The sequence below is a fragment of the Dermacentor albipictus genome, chromosome 1, assembly GCF_038994185.2.
Source record: "Dermacentor albipictus isolate Rhodes 1998 colony chromosome 1, USDA_Dalb.pri_finalv2, whole genome shotgun sequence".
Taxonomy (NCBI): domain Eukaryota; kingdom Metazoa; phylum Arthropoda; class Arachnida; order Ixodida; family Ixodidae; genus Dermacentor; species Dermacentor albipictus.
The window spans coordinates 447,894,207-447,917,307 of NC_091821.1; the positions used below are offsets into that span (position 1 = coordinate 447,894,207).

A 23,101-nucleotide genomic window follows, 5' to 3' on the forward strand; every position below is an offset into this window, starting at 1 on the left:
TCTCCAATTCATTGACAGGGTGCCGCAAGCGTCGCGGTAAAACCAGGGGCTGGGCCCGGGATGCGCACGACTGCGTTTCTTTCTCGGACGATTTTACGATGGAGGGGAGAGGGGGCGATGACGCAAAAAAACAAAATGCACAGGCTTCCGCTTTGTGCGTTTTTTTCCTTAACCTGAATTAATAGTTCTAGCGAGCAGCGCTTGTTCTTTATGATAGTTTATAACCGGGTGGTAATATGATGAAGAAATGGAATAAATTAGCTAACGATAGATAAGTAATAAAAAGGAAAATAAATGAATAATCAAAGATGAGAAGTAAACCGATGATGAATGAAATAAAGCAGTGTATAATGAAGTAGCCAACCTTGTTTGGATAGGAACAGTAAATAATAAAGGATAGACATAAAAGTGAACAAGTTCAATTTTGAATAACAATATTAATAATTTTATAACTGTGAATTTGCGTTTTTACTTTCAGTCTTTTAAATTGATAATTTGTTGAAGGAGAAGTATATATTAATCCTGGAAAAAGCGAAATATTGACAAGGCGATCTTTTCGGTGTCACATAGGAAACTGTTAATGGCTCGGCAAACGTTCCCGTGGCCGTATCCTAGCACCGTTGCTCCAAATGCATGGTGGACCGGTACACAGCTGCTCCTCTTTTTACGTCTGTTACACGGCAAGTGCTTCCTCTTAGTCCGAAGGGTAAGTGGCTCACAACAGCACCAATGAAGCTTAGCCTTACACATAAACGTAAAGGTGGCCATCTTAGGCAGTCAGCGCGGCACGCTGTGCGGCGCCTCGATGCGTTTAACTAGGCGCTCCCTCTTTCCCGCGTGTCCTAGGGTCATTCGTGCAGAGTACGGGCCGAACACTGGACATTTTTACAAGGTGTTTCACTAGCGAGGTTCTTGAATGGAATTCTATACGATCGTTGAGGGAAAAGGGCCGTCACATATCGACTATTGATAATTTCTAAAGGAATGAAATAAAAAGTTGCGTGGGGTGTGTTCGGGGACAAAAGCTTTACATTATTTTATGTATATTCACCAGATGCGATATACTATGATAACATCTGGTGCACGATGACAGTGGAAGCAAGGAAAAAAAAGGAATAAGGGACACCGCGTACCAGACTTCATGTGGTAGAGTGTAGTGTTTAGAGTGAATTTAATGACACTAAGGAAAAACTCAGCGATAAAACTGGCAACCGCAAAGCGCGGCCATGTTGCTACCGCTCACTTTTCTAACGCTAAATATAATCAAAATATGTTATAAAAACGCAAGAATTTGAGCATAGCACGTACGCATGAACAATGTGTATAGTTTATCCCGTATATTTTTGAAACGATGGCTATTAATAAAAAAGTTATGTGAAATTTACGGTGCGTGAAAGCATGCGTTTGCAGGTGCCTGAACTATGGAGCCACAGTACTCAGGGATATAGTGTATAGAGGTCGCCAGGAAAAAGTCCCGCCCTCTCTTGTGCTGCTTCCTAGACGTGGTGAAAGCATACGATGACTTTCCTTATGTCGAGAGCTACTGCACTACCTGCAGGATGTCAATATGCCACGCACATGTACTGCCGTTCTCTGCCGCGTATATAGGGGCAACAAGGTCGTTAAACCATGTGAGATAGACGTGGACAGAGGGTTAAAACAAGGATGTCCTTTGTCCCCTCTGTTATATATGATCTATGCAGCACAGATGGATCGCGAGCTGCTTAAGTACGCATGAACAATGTGTATAGTTTATCCCGTATATTTTTGAAACGATGGCTATTAATAAAAAAGTTATGTGAAATTTACGGTGCGTGAAAGCATGCGTTTGCAGGCGCCTGAACTATGGAGCCACAGTACTCAGGGATATAGTGTATAGAGGTCGCCAGGAAAAAGTCCCGCCCTCTCTTGTGCTGCTTCCTAGACGTGGTGAAAGCATACGATGACTTTCCTTATGTCGAGAGCTACTGCACTACCTGCAGGATGTCAATATGCCACGCACATGTACTGCCGTTCTCTGCCGCGTATATAGGGGCAACAAGGTCGTTAAACCATGTGAGATAGACGTGGACAGAGGGTTAAAACAAGGATGTCCTTTGTCCCCTCTGTTATATATGATCTATGCAGCACAGATGGATCGCGAGCTGCTTAAGTCAGGGTGGGGCTTTACCCTAGAATATGTCAGCGCAGGATGTAGGCAGCAGTGGACTCTTACCCGGGCGATGACGTCTTGTGTGGACAAGATTACTTATGCGTGTAGTGTGTCTGAAACGCGCATCCGCGGATTGGACAGCATGTATGTAGTAGCTCATTGTACCACATCACAGTCACCCTGCCGCCTACCTTGTCCTGTATCTCCCACTTCCCCTTACACCAGTAAGGAGCAGCAGGCTAGAGACACGCTCTCCAGGCTGACCTCTCCTCCTTTCTCTTCATTAAAATCTCCTCCTCCTTCTGCTCCTCCTCCTCCTACCCGGGTTAGTGTTCGCCGATGATATCGCACTACTGCTAAATAGTGGAATGCAAATGCAGACACAAACATTTATGCGAACAAGATGGCGGAGATTTGGGTTGGCATACAACGCCAAAATGTATGCGGTGATATGCTTCTCCGGTTCCACGGAAGACACGAACACTCTGACGCTTCCAGGGGGCCAGGTCCTTCAGCAGGCGACAGAGTATGGGTACTTGAGTGTCAATCTGTGTGCTCAGCCCGAATACACGCTCGCGTATGAAGAGCATCTACGCAAGGATTCAAGGCGGGCCGGAAATATCCTCCGCAGACCGGGACTCTAAGGCTCTAATAATTTCGTCATGGTTCATGAGTTATGGAAAACGGTCCAAGTTCCTACGCTTACCTTTGCCAATGCAGTCATCTGTCTGACAGCCCAAACACGGGAATGGCTGGAGAGAGGTTAGCGACTGGTGGGCCGTTTAGCAGCGGGCTGCCATGGTAAGGTCGTGAATGAAGCCATACAGGGAGACCTCGTTTCGTCCAGCTTGGAGGCTAGCGAAGCGCGTAGCAAGATTGCGTGTCATGGCAGACTTCGGCTGAAGGCTAGAGAATGTTTCGCAGGTAGAGTGTTCGATTATATCAATACGAATTCCGTCCGCACACACTGAATGAAGCGCCGAAAATTCGGCTTTTTCGGCTACCGCATGCGATCGGGCAATGCGCAAAGTGGGCCAGAGCGGTTAACGAATGGGTACGCCAACAAGAAAGGGCGGCATGGCATCTAGCTGTGGAGTCGAAGTCCACGCTGCAGCAATACAGAGCCTGGAAGACTGACATCTGCCCGGAGCCAATATACGACAACAGCGTCGTAAGCAGCCTGTCCGAGGCGCGGGCAGGCGCTTCGACATCACTGTCGAATGCACACTGCGTAGGGCATCTGGCAAGGCAGATGACGACGTAGAATACGACGTTAGGTGATGTGCAAGCCTGCAAACACCCCCGCATGAGGAGGCAGGGCTCCCGACCGCGCTAGCTTTTCGTGCAGATGGGGAGGGCACCGGGGGCCTGGTAGCGGCAGTGACTAAACGACGACTCGGGAGTGGGATTTTTGAGTGGTGGGGCTAGCTCTCAAGGGCTAGTTCCTCCAGGATCGTGTCCGTGTGCCGACACAAAGCTCGAGCCTTCTCCTTGGGCGTCCGCGTCAGACGCCACCAGTGTTCGTGCCGTCGAGTACGTGCGTGATTGACGCGGCCCTACTAGAATAAAACGTCATTGTAGCACACGTGGGCCGATCTCGAAGATAGTGCAATGCCGGGCCGACCCGCGGCGGAGTTGGCGCAGGCGTTAAGCACTCTTCATACGCGGACCGATCCCGAAGATAGTGCAATAGTGGGTCGGCCCGCGACGGAGGTGAGGTTCACCATTAAGGCGCCCACATACACAGATTCGCTGGTCATCCTTTTTCACAGAGTGGGAGGGCACTGACTTTTTTTATAACCTCTATTTATTTATTCAGGCTAAGGTAACAGCTTATCCGCCCGTTCCAAAGGGAATGGTCACAGATCATCATCACCAGGCTTGGCATCGCGTTGATTGCGCGACCCATATGAATGGCATTTCGTCGTCTGCGCTTGCGCGCCGGAACGTCAACATGGCGGCACCGTTGAGGCTACCGGTTTAAATGCATGGGTGCTATGGGGAGCCTTTCAAATAGAGTTAGTTATATTCAGTCTGTTAGATTCGTCTGCACCACTCTTAACCAGTTGGCAGCCGTGCACGAGAAGCTCTGAAATTTTGCAGCTCGATTTCCGTGGTGCAGGAACAACGCGATACGAAACGAATGCCGAGGTGCAGACGCCATGCGGGAGTAAAGTTTTGGCCGACTAATGTACATCGTGCGCGTAAGTTTAACGGTCTTGAACTGCAGGTATGGTCGGCTTCTGAGGCGCAAATACAACCAAGACTTGCGTGTACGCGCTTCAGACGCACATGAACGGGTTTTTTTAGCAGCGCTTGGGCCCGTGTGCTGCGTCATATGCAGCGCTGCTGCTTCGCACCTGTACACTCTTGTACGCCTGCACCAAGTCAGCGCAGGCAGTGGATAGGGTGAAGAAAAATCATGAGCCAGCCCTGGAATTTTCCTGCACCTTTTAAAACGAACGGCATGGTTTAGCGGGTGCCATTGCTGCACTGCTGAAACGAATAGTAGGGTGCAGCACCTCGTGATCTGGTTCAGGTGGTGCAGGTGAACCGAACAGGCCTATTAACTCTGTGATAGTGCTAGCCCCCTCCGGAGTTTACCGCAGGGGGCAGAGCGCCCCCCCCCCCCTCCCCAGGTAACTTTGCCTCTCTTTCCAGTGAGCACTGCTAACGACTCAGTAAAAAATAAAAATAAAACCCTTCTAACAAGTTACAACATTTATTAGGCGCGGAAATATCGTCGCTTGCACGCAGAGGTCACACGGGTTGTCCAAATTAGCTAACATGCACCCAGATTGAAAAAAGAGCAATTGCTGTACTCGAAGAAAACCTAGTGCATATCGTTTCCGGTACAGTGAAGGAGCTGTCAGTAATTTTTTCATTACTGAGATTTAATTAGGTAATTGTAATTATCTAACTAGAGACGTATTATCTTAATTACCAAAGTGTCAATGAGGCATTTGTATGGACACAGCCAAGGGATATCTAATTGCGGTATTTTCAGCGACGTACTAATCGCGTTCTCATTTTTCCAGACTGCTAAATAAACCCACAAAATACGAAAAATAAAACGTGAATGCGCTCCCAACCGTATCATAAATCAGCGCCCTCGAACGCTCTCCCTCCGAGTTAGCCAGAACGAAATAAAGGAAATAAAGAAGAACATCGCGATCGAGCTACTTCCTCATCTGCCGCGCCCCGGCTGAAGTAACACGTCGCTCGCGTTTGGTGTTAGTTGGAAACAAGCTGTGATAGCTGTTGTCTTAGCGTAGATAAAGCACGCGGATGATATTTTTCTTTCTTTTTTTTTTGCCGCCGGACCAATCACCACGAAAGCGAATTGACAACGTCCGTCCAAATGCTTACAGGTGCGTTTTGTTTCGTCCCATTCACCATGTCTTTCTTTAATGAGCAGTAGTAAAACATGATCACTGCCTTGGGAGATGCAAATGGATCAAGAGGAAGGCCGTAAATATACAGGGTGTCCTGGCTAACTTATACCAAGATTTTAAAAATACCCAAGAGCTCTAGAGAAATCGTACCGACTGCGTAGTAGCTGTAGTCGTATGTACTTACGGCCAGTATTGTTTTCATCACGAAGTATTACTTAATTAATTACTTTCAAATAATGAACTGTTTAATTATCGCTTGAATCGCAAACATCTCAATTACAAAGTTATAGGGCACCTGAAATAACCTCCGAATCAGGCATTTATTTCGTGCTGAAGTAGTCCTGGTTGTTTTTTCCAAGTAAAAACAAAAGCCCACGAAATACGCGAAATACGAAATAAATACGCACTCGCACGCCGCTACTCAAGCGCCTACAGGCAACCATTGAAACATATACGACTGCATTCTCTTATCGCCGCATCGTACAAGGCTGGCCGCTACGCTTATCAATGCGTCAGTGGCGTCGTCTCTTGATGCCGCGACCATCACATACCGTGAAGCCCTGTATCGAGCTGCCGCCGCTAGTAAAGCTACAGCGGCTAGTAGTAAAGCCGTAATTCGCTTGGGAGCGCTTGAGTAGGGGCGCGTGAGCACGTATCTATTTCGTATTTTGGATGTTTCGCGCGTTGGTTTTTTCTCGAAGAAGCCAACGAGGCAGAGCTGAGCACTAAACAAATGCTTGATTCGGAGGTTATTTGAGGTGCCCTACAACTTTGTAATTGATATGTTTGCGATTCAAGCTATAATTAATAAGTTCACTAATTAAAGGTAAATAATGAAGTAATACTTCGTGATAAAAACTGTACTGGCCGTAAGTACGTACGACTACGGCTACTATGCAGTCGGTACGATTTCTATAGAGCTCTTGGGTATTTTTAAAATCTTGGTATAAGTTAGCAGGGGCACCCTGTATATCAGTCATTGAAGTGTGGCGGTCGACCCAACTAGTACCAAACGCATCGACTATCATGAGAAATTATGAAAACCTGAGACAAACCGGCAGCTTCAAGAAACAGCCGCGTAGGACTCCACCTTTTGAGTCCTAGCGTACGCACGGATGTTCTAGCATTTGTGGCTTTAAACCCTCATGCTGGCTTGCGGGGCGGGGCCGCCCAAGTACCAATTTCCAAGTAATCAGTTTGGAGGATTCTAAATGACTCAGCCTTTCCCCCGCACCACCTTAACACTCTGAAACTTGACGGTATCTTTTTTATGGTCTTTGTTTCCAAAGAGCTTAATTTACAGTGAAAAATAGTAAATTCGAAACTGTCATATGAGTGCTTTCTAAGTGTCAGCAATGGGCTTTCTCTTCTTTCTCCCTTTTCATATTATGTGCATCTTTTTGAGGCGCTTTTTCTCTTAGAAGGCGGGATGCACTTTCTAATTTACTTTATGGTAACGTTTGTTGGAGCTTAATGCCTTTGTCTGCTGCTTCTTGCTACCCAAAGTTTTAACTATCTTACGTTATGCTTTCAGCCATTCTCCGAGGGCTACAACGGCTGCAGAAGGAGAAGAAGAAGAACTGTGTTCAATGCGCGTCCGCACTTTTCGCATTCTACGTAAAACGCAATTCTCGACCGAATATGAGTGTACCTGGGGGCGAGCGGTGCGAAGATCCGCAATCCGCGTCTCCTCCGCTCTCAACAGCGTCACCGACTTTACAAGAGCCACAAGCCAAGCCCCCCGTCTGCTCCAGAGAACTGCTGTTCGGAGCGTTGGCGGCTTTCGTGCTGCTGTTACTAGCCGCGCTTGCGTTCTTGAGTCTGGGCGGCAGGATGGAGCGAGCTTCGGTAACAGGAATACCTGGTTGCTGCTATCGCGAGGCCCAGGCAATGGGCCAGCGGCTGAATCTCAGCGTCAACCCGTGCCGCAACCTTTACGCCCACGTATGCGACTCTTTCACCGACGATGAAGAATTTCCTGCCTTGAAGACCTTCGAGTACTACTCGGAAGCGGACTACTACACGTCACCGCCACACCGAGCTGGCCAGGTCATTTACACCCTCTTCCAGTCCTGTCTCGCCGCCACGGCTAACGCGCACAAGATGGGCAGATCCACTGTTGCCATGTTAATCGACGTTGTAGGAGCCAAGACAGCAGTGCGAGCGCAGACGGAGAAAGACATCCTGGCATTTCTCCTGAGAACGACCGTCAAGTACGACATATGGACTCATCCCACCATCGCGGTCTATGGTCGTGGAGGATTCCCAAGCTCCGTCTATTTCTCCGGCATGGCACAGATGCATGAGTTCCTGACAATCGTTCTGAAAGAAATGGGGTCTCGTCTACGGTCTGTGCAAGCCGACGAATACGCCCTGATTCGCCGTGACTGCATAGAAAGCATCAACTACATACTGAACATCAACGTAACTATGGAGCAAATCGAAGTTATCGAATATGACCTGAATCTGAACGAGACTGTAGCTCACGACCTCTCAGACTCTGAGCTCCTTGCCGAGCTTGTTCCGTCTCTTACAATCGATGACTGGAAGACGATTGTGGAAAACATCACTGGTGGCAACTTACCCTCAAAACTCTACCATCCAAACCTCAAGGCACTTCGGAAAACATTTTCTGTTATTCTGGATCGAAGACGACATCCGACAAGACTTGCTTTCTTCATAATGAATGCTGTTCAGGACTTCCTGTTGGACCTGATTGTGGGAAGAACAAGTCGTTCAGGCAATGGAGTGTTCGGCTTCTGTCGCCGGGTCATCAGGCACTATCCAACTGTGAGCATTGTTGGCGCTCTCCAACGGATGATGAAAGACGAGGACCACGACGCCGTATTTTATCGCATGTTCAACGAAATCATCGAAGCAATATCCAGGAAAGCCACTGCTGTTTTACCATCTGCGGACCAGCGAAAATTGTCTGCCTATCTCAAACCACTTAAGCTATTGTTGCCTAATAACATTTTTCCAGTACATAGACCGCTTCCTAACTTCACAAGTGACTATTTTCTAAATCGAATTATCCTTTTCACCTCTGGATGGGCTTATTACTCCTACAAGCCGCCACCTGGAATCTCGCTGACAATTACCCAAGCTGCCCAATTGAGAGAAATCACTGTGCAAAATGATTTTGTAGTAATACCTATTGGCGCCTATAGCGTCCTGAGCTTCGGTAACAGGACCGAAAATGTTGTGATCATGTCCACGGTAGGAGTGCGACTCGTCGACGCAATCTGGATCTACGTATTGAATAATCCCGCTTGGAGCGAAGAAGCGAAGACGATGATCTCCAATTTCAAAGCCTGCGAGAGAAACCTTACGAATATCGTGTCCGATCGCTTTGGGTTATTTAAAGTGACGCTTATGAGTATAGCGACAGCTATTGAACTGGCTAGAGTCCCTCACTGGCTGGACATGTTTCACGTTTCTTCTTTATGGTGGACGTCTCGATTCCGCCTCTTTGTGTACTTGCTCGTCTATCACCACTACTGTCCAGGAGCTGAGAAATTGAAGAAGCAACTGGCGAAGGAAGTCCAGTACATCGCCTCAGTTTCCGAGGACTTCCGCTTGGCCTTCAAGTGTGCGCTTCCGAAGATGCACATTCCGAAGTGTTCCTTCGCAAAACAGAAGTGACACGGTGCAATTTTTGTGTGTGCCCTTGACTTTAGAAGTGTGCCGTCACAAGATGGCCTTACGAATTTTCTTTTATATGAGTACTTCGGGGAAGGAAGTGAATGTAACAGTCGTTGCGAGCTTCCCACAAGCTTTTTTTGCTTCTGTAAACTGGTTTTCTTCCCTTATACTCTGCAGAATGAACAGTGCGAAGTGGTGCAACGTTTCTCTTGAAAGTAGTTATGTTTAATAATTGTGGACATGACACGACATTTTGCATAGCCATTGTTATGCTTGTGTCGAGAACAAACAACATCTTGTGGCTAGTTCCGCTCAAAGAGTTTACTAAACGCATGTTACTTGAAAGGGCTAAACTTGGCCGGTTGGTGTTCGTTCAACGCGAGAACAGCGCTGGTGACAGTACAAGAGAAAGAGCAACGCCGATGTCTTGTCTCGTGGTCTAGACTGTTCGCAGTGTACTATTGTCACATAATAGTCACGGGGAAGAACACGTTAGCAAAATTGGGGGTGACAAAACACTTTTTATTGGGCGAACCTGTGCCCATAATAGCAAGCGACGCTCGAAGCACAACGACAGCGGCGGACACAATCGGCAATCGTCGAAATCGGATCAGCGGGTCAAACGCGTCGGGATTTGTACATAACTCGACGAAAGTTCCGGTGTAACCGCTTGTGCCTGCGTGGTTTACAGAAACTGGAACACAATTCAGGTCACGTATACGATCTGATTATACATGGTTCGGCGAGGACACACAAAAGATAGATTCAACGATAACATTCGCGTAATTTCTAAATCGTGTGGGTGCGTCTTGCGCTGAGCGATAGCATTAAGTTGTTAGCCGGTGGATTGCGGTCCCAGAGAAAAGGAAAAGCACACGTGCCAGTAAGTTGCTTTTGGTCGCCTTTTTTTTTTCTTGCCATAATAGCATATGTTTAGGAGGCGCCCTATTATCGGCCACGCAGCAAAAATAACTTATCAGTGAATAATGGGAACTTCTCTACCGATAAGCCTGTTACATTGCGATGGTGCTTATAGCCATATTTAACCTCTCGTTTCCTCTTCCTTAGAAAGAATTGTTCGCCTAATATCGAAAGCTCCATTTCCTGCACATACAGCGGGCCTTATTGAGAAGGATAATATTATTCAGGTTCATTCAATGCACAGTCGTAAACTATGCCGACAGTACAAAACTCGTAATAGCAAATGATGATGGCGTATGGAGTTAGCCAAGCTTGTAGGAAACTCATTACGAAGCCAGACGCGGCAGATCATTAACGACGGAAGCTGTGCAGCCGTTATGCTAGTGAAACGCCACAGCTGATAAAATTCACCTTCTTCAAACACGTTTGCTTGGTGACGGCTATCGAATGTTGGGTACGTAAACTGGCTGATATATCATTCTTACCTAGTTAAAACGAGTTTGTGTGACGCTGCTCAAACGAAACGACCACCGCCCCCTGGATCGCAAATATTACCGGCGTACAATTTGACTGGATAAACAGCACAGACTGCAATGCTGTAATCGATGCCAGTGGGCTGGCGCTTATCACACGTGAGTTAGGTCTCAAAACCTTTATTCAAGTAATAAAGCGCAAGCGTTAATAACAGAAGTCCAATAAAAACAGTGGTCTGCTTATTTTGCAAAAAAAAAAAAAATATCATGCCAACTATGTTTGTCGGTTATCATATGTGCATATATACACAGAATATTTAGTCGCGTTGAAAACCTACAGTTGAAAAGTACGCAATAAAGTGTGCGACTAAATTGCAGTAGTTCCACTTAGGCGCTTCACGCGGTTGATTTTTCTTGCATACAATTTCTTTGCATCCAATTTGCTGTCTCTGTTATCCTCACTTCCTTTCCTACAACTCCTGGTTGTCTGTTTACGCTTTAAGTTGCCTTGTACTTGGTTGCCAACTTTATTTGTCTCTTCATCCATTCTGTGTCCACTTTGTTCTAGTATATATACTTGTGCACGTGATACTTCCACTAATTTTGATTCAGGTTACTGGGTGTTTCTTCAAAAGTGATTTTGCTCTGCGCTTCTTTGACTTCAAAAGAGGCCCAGCGCAGGTCACTCTGCGCTGCCGCCTTTGTGGTTTTACCGTGGGCTGCCAATGCTAACCGACCTACTGATCTTTGGTGTACTTCCAGCCCCGACAAGACATCCGATTTTAAGTACAGGATGACATTTACGAACGTTAGCACTGGCACCAATGATCCTTTCCAGATTGCACGTACCACCTCGTATATACTGTGGCCTCAAATTGCTCTACGTTTCATTATTGCTGCATTCCGCTTTCCTTTTATTTTCAGATTATCTTAGCACGTGCTTGACTATCTATTTCCTTCGTTTATGTATACGCCGAGGTGCTTGTATTGCTTGACTATGGGTATGAGTTGCTGTTGAATTTACACCACGTAATTACTCGTCTCTCCATTAAAGATAATATTTCCCGAATTCTATGAGCTAAATTTAGGGCCTAGGTTTGTGGCTGCGTTGGCACAGATATAGCGGTTGCACCATGGTACAACCGCTATATAGAACCTTTGTCGTATAAGAAAAAAAAACGCACATATCGCTCAGCAATACAATCCACAGATGACGGCCGCTGGGCAGCCTACGAACAAGCTTCCGCCGTGTATATATAGCAGCCATAAAGAATGTTAAAGATACTTAGATACTCTAAATGACACGTTACCTTCAATGCTCACATCCGATCCCAGAAAAGTTCTGGTGCGTGTTTCATCCTAAAAGTGATAGCGCCATCAGTCTTGTTGATTCTGCAGGGAATACTATACCTGATGCGCAGTGTGCCTGTGTTTTAAATCAATTCTTGCCTACAACAACTCAAACAATGTTTCCTCATCTTAAACCTTTAGGGTTTATAGTAATGTCTCCCATTATGATTGACTACAACGGCGTGGTCAAAGCTCTAAAAAATTTAAAAGCATACTCTTCACCTGGGTACGATTCCATTAATCCTAGGTTTCTTATACATACAGTCTGTTGCTCATCAATTATATTAAGAAACATTTTTCAACAGTCCCTAGAGCACCGTTTTCTCCCCACTGACTGGAAGATCGGGAGGGTGGTTCCGCTTCACAAGTCTGGTAATAAACACTCGCCTCTAAATTATCGCCCCACTTCTCTAACTAGCATTCCATTCAAAATTTTCGAGCATATTCTATTTTCAAATCTTGTTTCTTTTCTTGAATCGAATACATTTTGTTCGCCTTCACAACATGGTTTTCGCAAGATATTCTCGTGTAATACTCAACTCGTACGTTTCGCTCACTGTCTTCATGCTAGCCTCGATCGTTCTTCTTTAGCTGACAGTATATGTTTAGATTTTTCAAAAGCCGTGGATAAAGTATGCCATAATCTCGTTTTCATGTGGGAGTTTTCATGTTGCTATACAATTTTCTCATTGACATTTTTCACCGAATTATAATGTTTGAGAAGGTGAGTACTAAACTAGGGTAATTATCTAATTAAGCCGAATGAAAAAAAATTGAGTACCTCCAAGCGATGGCTAACAACATTACCATGAATTTCAGCTACGCTGTATTTGCATATTTGTAATGTTTGGTTCAAGTTACGTGGGACACCCTGTATATACGCATACGTATTTACATTGTTTGACTATGCGTATAACTTGCTGTTGAATTGACACCATGTAATTATTCGTCCTTTCATTAAAGATCATAATTTACGATTTCTCTGTGCTAAAATCCAGGCCTAGGTTTGTCGCTGCGTTGCCACAAATATTCGCGAGTTTGTAAATCACATCCATTGTCCGCTAGTGGCAGAATGTCGTCATCATACATCAGTCCGGGGACCTTTTGTTGCGCGATTTGTCAATTACTTATGCAAGATAAATCAGACCGTTATTAACTGTTTTCCAGTCGCCCCGACGACAGTGCCACTTTGAAGTGATTGCGCATCCTGACAAGCTTGGAGAGGCCGGTTTTCACCATGTGATAGCTGTTGTCTTAGCGTAGATAAAGTGCATGTATATCTTTCTTTTTTTTTTGCCGCAAGATAAATCAGCACGAAAGCGAATTGACAGCGCCTGTCCAAATGCTTACAGGTGCGTTTTGTTTTGTCCCAGTCGCCATGTCTTTTTTTTAATGAGCATGATCATTGCCTTGGGAGCTGCAAATGGATCAAGAGGAAGGGCGCAAATATATATAGTGTGGCGGTAGACCAAACGCATTGGCTATCATAAGAAATTATGAAAACCTGAGACAAACCGGCAGCTTCCAGAAACCGCGGCGATGGGCTCCATCTTTGAGTCCTAGCCGATATACTTGAGGGTGTTCTAGCATTTGGGGCCTCAAACCCTCATGCTAGCTTGCGGGGCGTGGCGGCCCAGGTACCAATTTGCAAGTAATCAGTTTGGAGAATTGTAAATGACTCGGCCTTTCACTCGTACCGCCTTAACCTGCACGAATGCTTCGAAAATAGGGACTTGCATAATCGTTCAAATTTCTCGAATTGGGTCCTCATGAAAGCCGATGAGTCAGTGGGCTTTTTGAGCAACATCATGTGCACATATTAAGTAAGTTTTTGCAGAAACGTCCAGGTAAATTTGCGTAGTGCACACTATTGTAGTGACTACAGCGCACACTGGGTAAAGCTCACTGGGTACGAGTACCAGTGGTCGTTCAATATGTGCTTCGGAATTTACGCCGCTGCTATATTCAATCCCATCTTCTTCGATCACACACTGACTGCACAGCGTTACGTGCACGAAATCCTTGAAGGAGTGGTGGATGAGTTTCTCAGCGAAGTCCCGCTGTGACGTTTTCCACTTCTGTGGTATCGCAGGATGGGGCGCCAGCACACAGCAGCAGCCGAGTACGAAACTAACTGGATGCGACTTTTCATGTGCAATAGACTCGTAGGCACGGGCCTGTATATTAGCCGTCTATGTCACCTGACCTCTCTCCACTGGATTTCTTTCTTTGAGGTTATGTTAACAAAGGTGTCTACATGATCGAAACGTGCGGCAGATGAGCTCAAGGCAAGGATAACCGATTCCCGCCGTAGAATTCTAGCATCGGTCATCAAATAAGCCACAGATGATGTGACACAGCGGACTCAGTACTGCGTAGCTGCAGAAGGAGTGCTGTTCGAAAACGTCGTCGAGGGAGAATCTTGTGTTCAATGGCGCATACGAATTCATAGATAATAAGGACACACTGAGATCTGATGGTTTTTAACGCGTGAGGATTCACTATCCTTACCTAACGGAAGAAACCGACCCTCGGTCCGTCCCGTAAGACGGTCTCTTTCAACATAGTGCCCGCAGCAGCGAGCGAATTCACCTGCGTACTGCCTTTCGCTTCTACACCAACGAAGAGGCGAGAACGCAGCGCACACGGAGCTCTCAGCACATGCCGCACTGTGCGGCATTCGCAGATCGCTTTCAAGATAGGGGCCACATCGCCGCGGAAGATGCAGCCGCCGCCGGAGCACGGTTGATCAGGGTTCATAACGATTCAGTGTAAACTAATAAATGTCGCATATATTTCCTTCATTTGCTACATGTCCCTGGCCATTTCATCCCACGTGCACATCTGCTGCGGGCTATCTATAACACCACTGAACATTGCTCCTACTCGCCTCTTCTACGTCGTCCCGTGCTTGTCTCGCGTAACAGTTCGGTGTTGCAACCGCAATTCTCCATTTCATGGTTCTTTCGCGGTCCTTCTACCAATTATACGAAACACACCAGAATACTACCACCAAACACCACGTCAGTACTACGAAATGCTTACGTACCATTCAGATAAACCCGAGAGAAGATTCGGCGTGGGTTTTCTTTGGACCTGGAAGCTACACGTGGATATGGAAGCGACACGTGAGGCGCTTCCAGGTCCGTCTATTCCGCTTTTATTTTTTTGGCCACGGACCTGTTTTTGCAGCACGTATACACACTATTGAAAAATAAAACCTTCACTTTAATTTGGGTTCGGTCCGAAGCAATCTTCTGGCGCGAAATATAGCTGCGCGCGCACTTTTTCGATGCGCTGTGAGTAGAGCCGTGATTTTCAAACATTCTGTGCCTGTTGCATTGCTTTTTGCGTTTCGTGCGTGATCAGAGCGGCGCTTCGGCCGCGTTATCAAGGGGCCTTTGTTATCAATGTGATCAGTTGGCTTTGAGAGACGGATAAGTGTGACGTAAAAAGGAGAGGAAGGAATAGCTGCGAAGCGGGGAAACCTGCTATTGTTGCTCCTTCCGTACCATGATCAAGTTGCTGCCTGTCTCTTCGGGTTCACGACAAGCAAAGCAGTTCAGAATCAGAATCGGAATTTATTATTAGAATTTGGGTCACATTACATGTCTTTGGTATACAGAAGGAGGCCCCAGAGTCACAGAGTGTATCGGGACCTCCTGTTGCTTTCACTCAGCTTATTTGAGGATGCTGCTTTATGATGTAGGTGAGAGCGCAATCACGTAGTATTTTTCTTTTATCGTGGGCTTTCTTTAGAGTCGGAAAAAAAATTTACGCATGTAGTACTTCACTGAAAACACCGCTGTTAGATGTCATTTGGGAGGGTCTACAGATGCCTCATTGACACTTTGGTAATTACGACAGTATAGTTCTAGAGTTGGACAATTATATATAATTAACTAATTAAATCTCAATAACGAGAACATTACTAACGGCTACTCCATTGTATTGGAAATGATACGCGCTAGGTTTTCTTCGAGTAACGTAATTGTTCTCACTTTTAGTCTTGCGGCATGGTAGTTGGGACACTGTATAATTCACTCTGCAACCGAAACGAGGCAAAGCTGGACTCACTCTTAATGAAAATAGCGAAAAGTACCGGACCGTTCGTTTCATTAAAGCTTATTTTCTTCTTCTTTCCGCCTATGGTAAGTGCCCAATGAAAAGGTTGCATAGCTTTAGCTTGACGTTCACAGTCGTTTACGCTTAGGTAAATGTGTGCATCATGGTGTGGTAAGCACACAGCAAATCAGCAGGAACGGTCATGTGTGGGCTCACTATGCTCGTGGAAGGCATTGTTACGGTTCACTTAGTGCGGCAGGGAACGGAACAGATACCAAGCACCTGTGACACGGCGTGCCTAATCGTCACGCTCGTCAACCTCAAAAGACTTGTCCGTCGGGTGTGTGCGACGGCATTATGCGCGAAATGTGCAATTCCTACTCTCCTCGGTCCTACATCCACCCCCTCTACGCCAAGGAGTGTTTTCCGTGCCATAAGCTACCCGACGTGTCCTGAGATTCAGAACGACAGAAAGCTGAGCTAGTTGATAAGGATTCATTATGCAAAAAAAAAAAGGTGAGCCCTCCAGACAGGACAAAAGAGAAGTGGACATCACGAACGCCGTTCGTGTTGTCCACTTCTCTTGTGCCCTGTCTGCACGCCTCACCTTTTTTGCATAATGAGTCCTGACAATACGCTCTAGCAGAAAACAGCAGAGAATGAGGTTGCCCGGGTAGCGGAGGGTATAAGAAAGCCAGCGATATGCCACGTGTAATCGCATCTCTGCTCCTGCGTTCAGGTGCACGTAATGTCCCTACATAAAACAAGTTATTTTATCTAGGGACCGTAGGTGCACGCACACTGAACGTTCTTTTATTTTCCTTGGAGCGCACCCCTCACCCGTAATGACGTATTAAACTTCTGGTATTTGCTTTTAAATGATCTCGTCTTTCTTCCCGTACCATCTACGATGTTCAAGCTGGTTCGAGCTCCAGGCAGACGCTGTTGAAGGTCACACAACCCCGTCTCCATAACAGCATGAACGCTAGCTTGGTTTTGTCAGAGCCGATTGACAGAGAGAGAGAATGGTGCGTACACTTCATTTCGTCGTTTCTTTTTTAATGCGACAGCCTCAAATGGCCCACTGAGCGAAATCGGATCGGATCGGAAAACAGGTATTTGGCTCTAGAAAAGAGATCTTCGCGGTTTCAGACGGCCTCTTCCATCTTCTGATGGATTCTTCTGCCTGCAATCACAGGGTTGGTGCCCTAGTCCAAGGCTCCACTGTGAATGGCCAACCCGCGAGCTCGCTCTACTAGGCGCTTTTGGCCCTTCAAGCTTACGCTGGACTGTTCCGACTCTCCGACTGTTCCGCACTCGGGTTTTTAATTTGATACATAGTTGGGGACTCAACATTTTGACAGGCCCATGAGAGAGAGAGAGAGAGAGAAACAACTTTACTGGTGCATTATGAACTGAAACGCGTTAAGCGTCTGATGGGGTGGCTCCCTCTTCGCGGGCTCCATATGCTTCCAGGGCCGCCTGGCCCCTGTGGATCAGTCGGAGCTGGTCTTCCAGGGCGGAGCTGGACAGCATGATCTCCCATCGCTCGGAAAGAGTGGGGATAGCAGGGGGGTTAGTTATGGGTATAGGTGGGGGGTGGTCTATGGAAAAATTGCACTCTCCTATGACGTGCCGAAGGGTGCCTAATGCATTGCAGTGAGGACATGTGTTCTTATATCTCTCTGGGTACATTTTGTTCTGGAGGCAGGGGTGGGGAAAGGATCCTGCCTGGATTTGCCTGTATATTGTTTGTTCGGCTCTGGTCAAGGAGTGGTGGGGGTGCGGGAATGTCTTCCTGCCGTCCCTGTAATATCTGACTATATCTCTGTAATTTGTGATGGGTTGCCATCCCCTTGCCTCCTCCTCGTTGGCCCGGGAGTTTAGCGCTCGGGCCTGTTGATGGGCATATTCATTGCCCTCAACTAAGGAGTGAGCTGGGACCCAAACTAATTCGATTGCTTGTTTAGGAGGCGTAGCTTTACCAAGAATTTTTAGTGCCCCAAGGGACACCCAGCCAGATCTGTAGTTCTTGTATGCAGCTTGTGAGTCCGTGACGATCTTGGTGACGTTTGGTTGCAGGAGTGCGAGAGCTATCGCTGCTTCTTCTGCTTCCTCCGAAGACGGAGTGTAGATTGATGCGCAGGTGACCAGCTTTTCTAGCCCGGTGACCACGACTGTTGCCCTCGTGGAGCGTTTCGATAGAGAGGCGTCTGTATATAAAACAGTGTCGTCTTCCTCCAGGGTCCTGGAGATGGCTCTTGCGCGGGCGTCGCGTCGTCCGGCATGCCTTGTGGGGTTCATGTTGCGTGGTAGTGGTTTGCATTCCAACTTCTCACTCAACTTTTCGGGTAATTGGTCGTGGCGGGTGTAGTGCGATTCTTGCCATCCTAGCTTGCGGAGGACGCTTCTGCCCGCCTTGGTCTGGCTAAGGCGTACCCTTTGATTGGATAGGTGGGCTTCTACGAGCTCGGCTACTGTGTTGTGGACTCCCATTTGAAGTAATTTTGTCGTGGATGAATTTATGGGAATACCCAGGGCCTGCTTCGTGGCTTTCCTGATTATTGCGTCAAGTAGTGAGACGTCCTTCTTGAGGAGCTGCAGGTACGGCGCCGCGTAGACGATTCGTGATATAACAAAGGCCTCAACGAGGCGCAAGGTGTCCGATTCCTTCAGACCCCTCCACCTGTTGGCCACTCGTCTGATCATGTTCAAAATTTGGTCTGACGTGAGCTTCATTTTTCTAATCATGGCTGTTGCCTTGCCGTCTGCCTGGATCAGGAGGCCCAGGATCCTGAGTTGTGGTACCGGGAGGATCCGGTTCCCTTCCAAAGTGATTTCTATATTTTCTGCTTGTGTACGTGATGCACGTGGTCTGACAATGGTCAGCTCCGATTTTTGAGGCGAACAGCAAAGGCCACATGTCTTCACATAGCTGTTGATCGTGTCAGCCGCTTTTTGGAGCGTGTTTTCTATCCAGCCATCCGACCCTGCCCTCGCAGTCCAGAGGGTGATGTCGTCGGCATATAATGCATGGCCCAGACCATCTATTGATTCGAGAAGCTTGGGCAACGGCAGGAGAGCCATGTTAAATAAGAGGGGGGAAAGGACCGAACCTTGAGGCGTTCCTCGATCCCCCAGGTAGATCGGTTGGGATGTCTCCTCTCCTATTCTGATCCTTGCCGTTCGGTTACGAAGAAAGTCTCGGATGTAGTTGTAAGTTTTCACTCCACAACCCGTGTTGCGCAGGTTGCGGAGGACACTTTCATGTGTGACGTTATCAAAGGCCCCTGTGAGGTCTAGCGCTAGTATCGCTCGCGGCGCCTGCTTCGTTGCTCGCTTAATTACCAGTTCGTTGAGTTGTACGAGAACATCCTGGGTGCCCAGGTGTTGCCTAAAGCCATACATTGTCTCTGGCATCTGATCGGTGGCATCAAGATGTCGCTGCAACCTCTTGAGTACCATACGTTCCATGACCTTCCCCACGCAGGACGTGAGGGATATCGGTCGCATGTTGTCGATGTGAGGTGTCTTCCCAGGCTTGGGTATGAAGCGGACTTCTGCCTCTTTCCATTCGTGTGGAAGATTGCCAGACTCCCAGACCCGGTTCATATACTCGAGCAGCTGTCTGCGGGCTTTGTGCTCGAGGTTGTTAAGTAACTTGTAGGTAATGGAATCGGGTCCCGGCGCGCTGCCCCTGTTGCTCTCGGAGATTGCCGAGATCAACTCGGTGTCAGTGAATGGCTTATCTAACGCTTCATTGGTAGGTCCTGCGTAGTCGGGAGGTGCGATATCACCTTTCTCCGTTTTCAGGTACTTGGCCTTCAGGTCGTTGATGAGTTTGTCGGCACCCCCAGTATAGTTGTTGAGGGTGCGTGTGAGGCTTCGATTAGTGGCGCTCTTGCTGCCGAGAAGATCGATCAGGTGACGAAGGAGGCACCACGTCTTCCTGGTAGAAAGGGTGCCCTGTAGTCCATCACACACGCTCAGCCAGTTCTCTCTGCACAGCTTGGACGCGTATTCAGCTGCTTGCTTGTTGAGATCATGGATGCGTTTGCGAAGTTTCTTGTTGTGTCGTTGTTTCTTCCAGCGTCTGGTGAGGCTGTGTCGTGCTTCCCAAAGGTGGGCAAGCTTTGCGTCCACACAGGGTGTCTGCAGTGTGGTCGCAATTTTCTGGGTGTATTTGTCTACCAGCTCGAGTTGTTCCTTAGCCCATTCCCCATACGATTTGGTGCTGTTCGTGTCCTCGTCTTCATCGGCTGCTTGCCTTTTTCGAAGTTTGTCCCAGTCAGTTATCTTTGTTGTTCCCATTCGGGCCTTGAAGGCGGGCCCCCTGATCGTAATACTGAGGATATCGTGGTCCGACCCCAGGTTCGCGCCTGTGTTCTGCCACGACACGTCCAAGGTTCCACTCAGCAGGGTAAGGTCTGGAGTGGTGTCCCGGGTTGTACTTGTGCCCATGCGGGTGGGAGTGTCTGGTTCGTTAAGTAGGGCTAATGTGTGCTGATCTATGAGGTTCGCCAGCACCCTGCCTCTCTTGGAGCAAAATTTGTAACCCCATATTGTATGAGGCGCATTGAAATCTCCTAATATCAATAGGGGTCGGCTGCCCGCCTCTCTCTTGCTGTCTAGTAATGTGCCCTCTATGTCGAGGTTCTTCTTGGAGGGCCGACAGTATGCGTTGAGTATAAAGATGTTGTTTTTGCTTCCTATGCCTCTGCTGTGAATTTCCAAGAGAACGTGTTCACACCCTCTCTGAATGGTAATGTGCTGCGTTGCAGCTATGTTGTTTCGGACTAGGATGGCTGTGCTTTTCTCACTGGGATCGGTGTATGTGACGTACCCCGCGAGTTTTGGTCGCGAGTTCGTTTCTTGAATTGCAAGGATATCCGGTTTGTGTTCCGCATTATCTATATATTGCTGTAATTCGCCTATTTTGTCTTTAATTCCTCGGCAGTTCCATTGGGCTAAGATCGTTGTATCTTCCTTCCTATTTTTACGCCTGGCCGCCATCTTGGCTCAGGTTGGTAGTCGTGAGACTACTCGCCATGCACGGTTTCCCATACGGGGCTCCCTTTTTAGCTTTTTGAGTGGTTAGTATAAGCTGGTTGACATTAGCTTCTAGCGCGTCGAACTTGGCCATCTTGGAAGTTATCAGGCCGATTTGGCTGGCAAGCTGTGTGACCATCTCGGTGAGGGCTTCAATGGGCTTGGCCCACGCCGGTTCCTCAGACGGACTCGATTCAATTTTCTCTGCCTCCATTGCTGTTACCGGGGGCTCCGGTTGAGCGTCCCTCTTGGCAATTTTGCGTTTTGTGACATCCTCGCTGTTTTTCGATTTTTCTAATGCCTCCATGCGTGCAAGAAGCGCGCTGATTTGCTCATTTTGCTTAACTACAAGCGCTTTGAGTTGCATGCATTCCTCACAATCTTTCTTGGGAGTCTGGGGAAGGGAAGGGAAATCTTTGTTGCTAAGAGCGATAGGAGATCTAACTGCCCAGCCCACCTGTTTAGCGGCGTTCCTCGACGGTGTCTGGCTCCGGGTCTTCGACCTTGAGCGCGATTCCCGGCGGCGCCCGCTGCAGCTGCTGCCGGCCACGTCACCCGGCGACGACGCTCTCGAGCCCGGCTTTGAGGCGCAGCTGCTGCTCCGCCCTCGTCCGCCTTCACAGGAAAGAGAGTGATTCCGGTACCCTGACGGAGCTGCTCCCTCCCGACGTGGCGGTTTGGAGGATTCTGCGGGCGTGTAGTTGGTATCTTTCCGCTCCCACCGGCGTTTCCGTACCACGTACGGGATCTTGAAGCGAGCTCTGCACACCTTGTCTGCGGTCAAATGTTCTCCTCCACAGAGGTCACACTTGGGGGTACACTTGTGCTGTTCATCGGGATTTCGAGCACCACATCCCCGGCAGATCCGGTCTGTTGGATCAGGGCAAACATCCATGCGGTGGCCCAGGCGACCGCACTGATAGCAGATATCTATCTGTTTTCTGTATAACGAGCATTTGGCGAGCAGGCCCCCGTAACGAACGTAGTTCGGCACTTTGGGTCCATTGAAGGCGATCACCACAGACGTCGTGTTAGCGATGCGGTTGGCCTCTACAGCAGTGGGATTATATTCGTTGACGATGTTCTCATTGATTTCTTGAACCGTGTCTCCGAGGGGGACGCCTCGTATGACTCCCTTGGTCATGCCATGGGGAGCCGATTCGTAGGCGCTGACCTCGTGCTCATTTCCTTGGACGACAATCTTGGTGACTGCAACATACCGGTTAGCATTTTCTCTTTTTGAAGTACTGATGACAACGATGTTTTGCTGGTAATTTGGGCATATCACGTCCCGGATCCATTCTTCTTTGGTGACTCCCGCCGCAGCGTAAATTGCGCGGCCAACTTCCATATGGCCGACCTTGCTGATATTCAGACCACCGCGTGGTCTCACCACGATCTTGGTATCGTCTCGGGGCAGTGCAGGCATGCGCGCTCTCTTGATTAACGTATCTTTGGCGTTCGCGGGTCTACGACCGGCACCGGAGGGTTTTGATTGAAGTGCATTGGGTAGACCTAGGTCTCGCTGACGTGGTCGGGACTTGCGTTCACCGGCGATGCGCCAGCCCAGGGTCCTGGTTACTTCTTCGGGGTGAATATCCTCCCCCTCTATTTCAACACTCATGGGAGTGGCCATGATGCAGGTAGAGTTCGGAATAATGTGCGTTCCACGCCCGTCGGCCGCGGTGGCTAGGCCAAGCGGTCGGCGGAGCAAGCCTAGGCTTAGCGACGACTCGCCTTGGGTGGGCACACAATCGTCCTTAAAGTCCCAAAAAATGGTCCCCTACCTTAAAGGCAGGTATCCTCGTGGTCCTGATGACGACACGGAACACGTGGTGCAAGAATTCTTGTAGCACAAGGTGATGATCCGGCACAGTCATCGAAAAACTGCGAAGCCGATGCGAAGCGCGTCCCACCGGTTATGCGCCTTCTTCTTCTTCCCCCATGATATGGGTATAGGCATGATATATATAGGTATAGGCCCATGATATGTGGTATAGATCTGGTTTCTCTCCGCACCATGGGCACTTAGCCTCATACTGTGTAGGGAA

At 48.0% G+C, this 23,101-nt stretch overlaps 1 protein-coding gene across 2 annotated transcripts in view; it reads left to right on the forward strand.

Annotated features, from left to right (window-relative positions):
• LOC135915318 (uncharacterized) overlaps window positions 1–9,545 on the forward strand; it is a 78,121-nt gene extending 68,576 nt beyond the window's left edge. Inside the window, exons 2-3 of one of the 2 annotated variants that reach the window (XM_070532338.1) lie at window positions 5,492–5,523; window positions 7,082–9,545. In XM_070532338.1, the coding sequence (XP_070388439.1) occupies window positions 5,514–5,523; window positions 7,082–9,192 (2,121 nt within the window). In that variant the 5' untranslated portion in view covers window positions 5,492–5,513 and the 3' untranslated portion in view covers window positions 9,193–9,545. The remainder of the gene's footprint in view (window positions 1–5,491; window positions 5,524–7,081) is intronic. The other variant, XM_070532339.1, reaches the window with a different exon arrangement.
• Window positions 9,546–23,101: the final 13,556 nt, after the last annotated feature.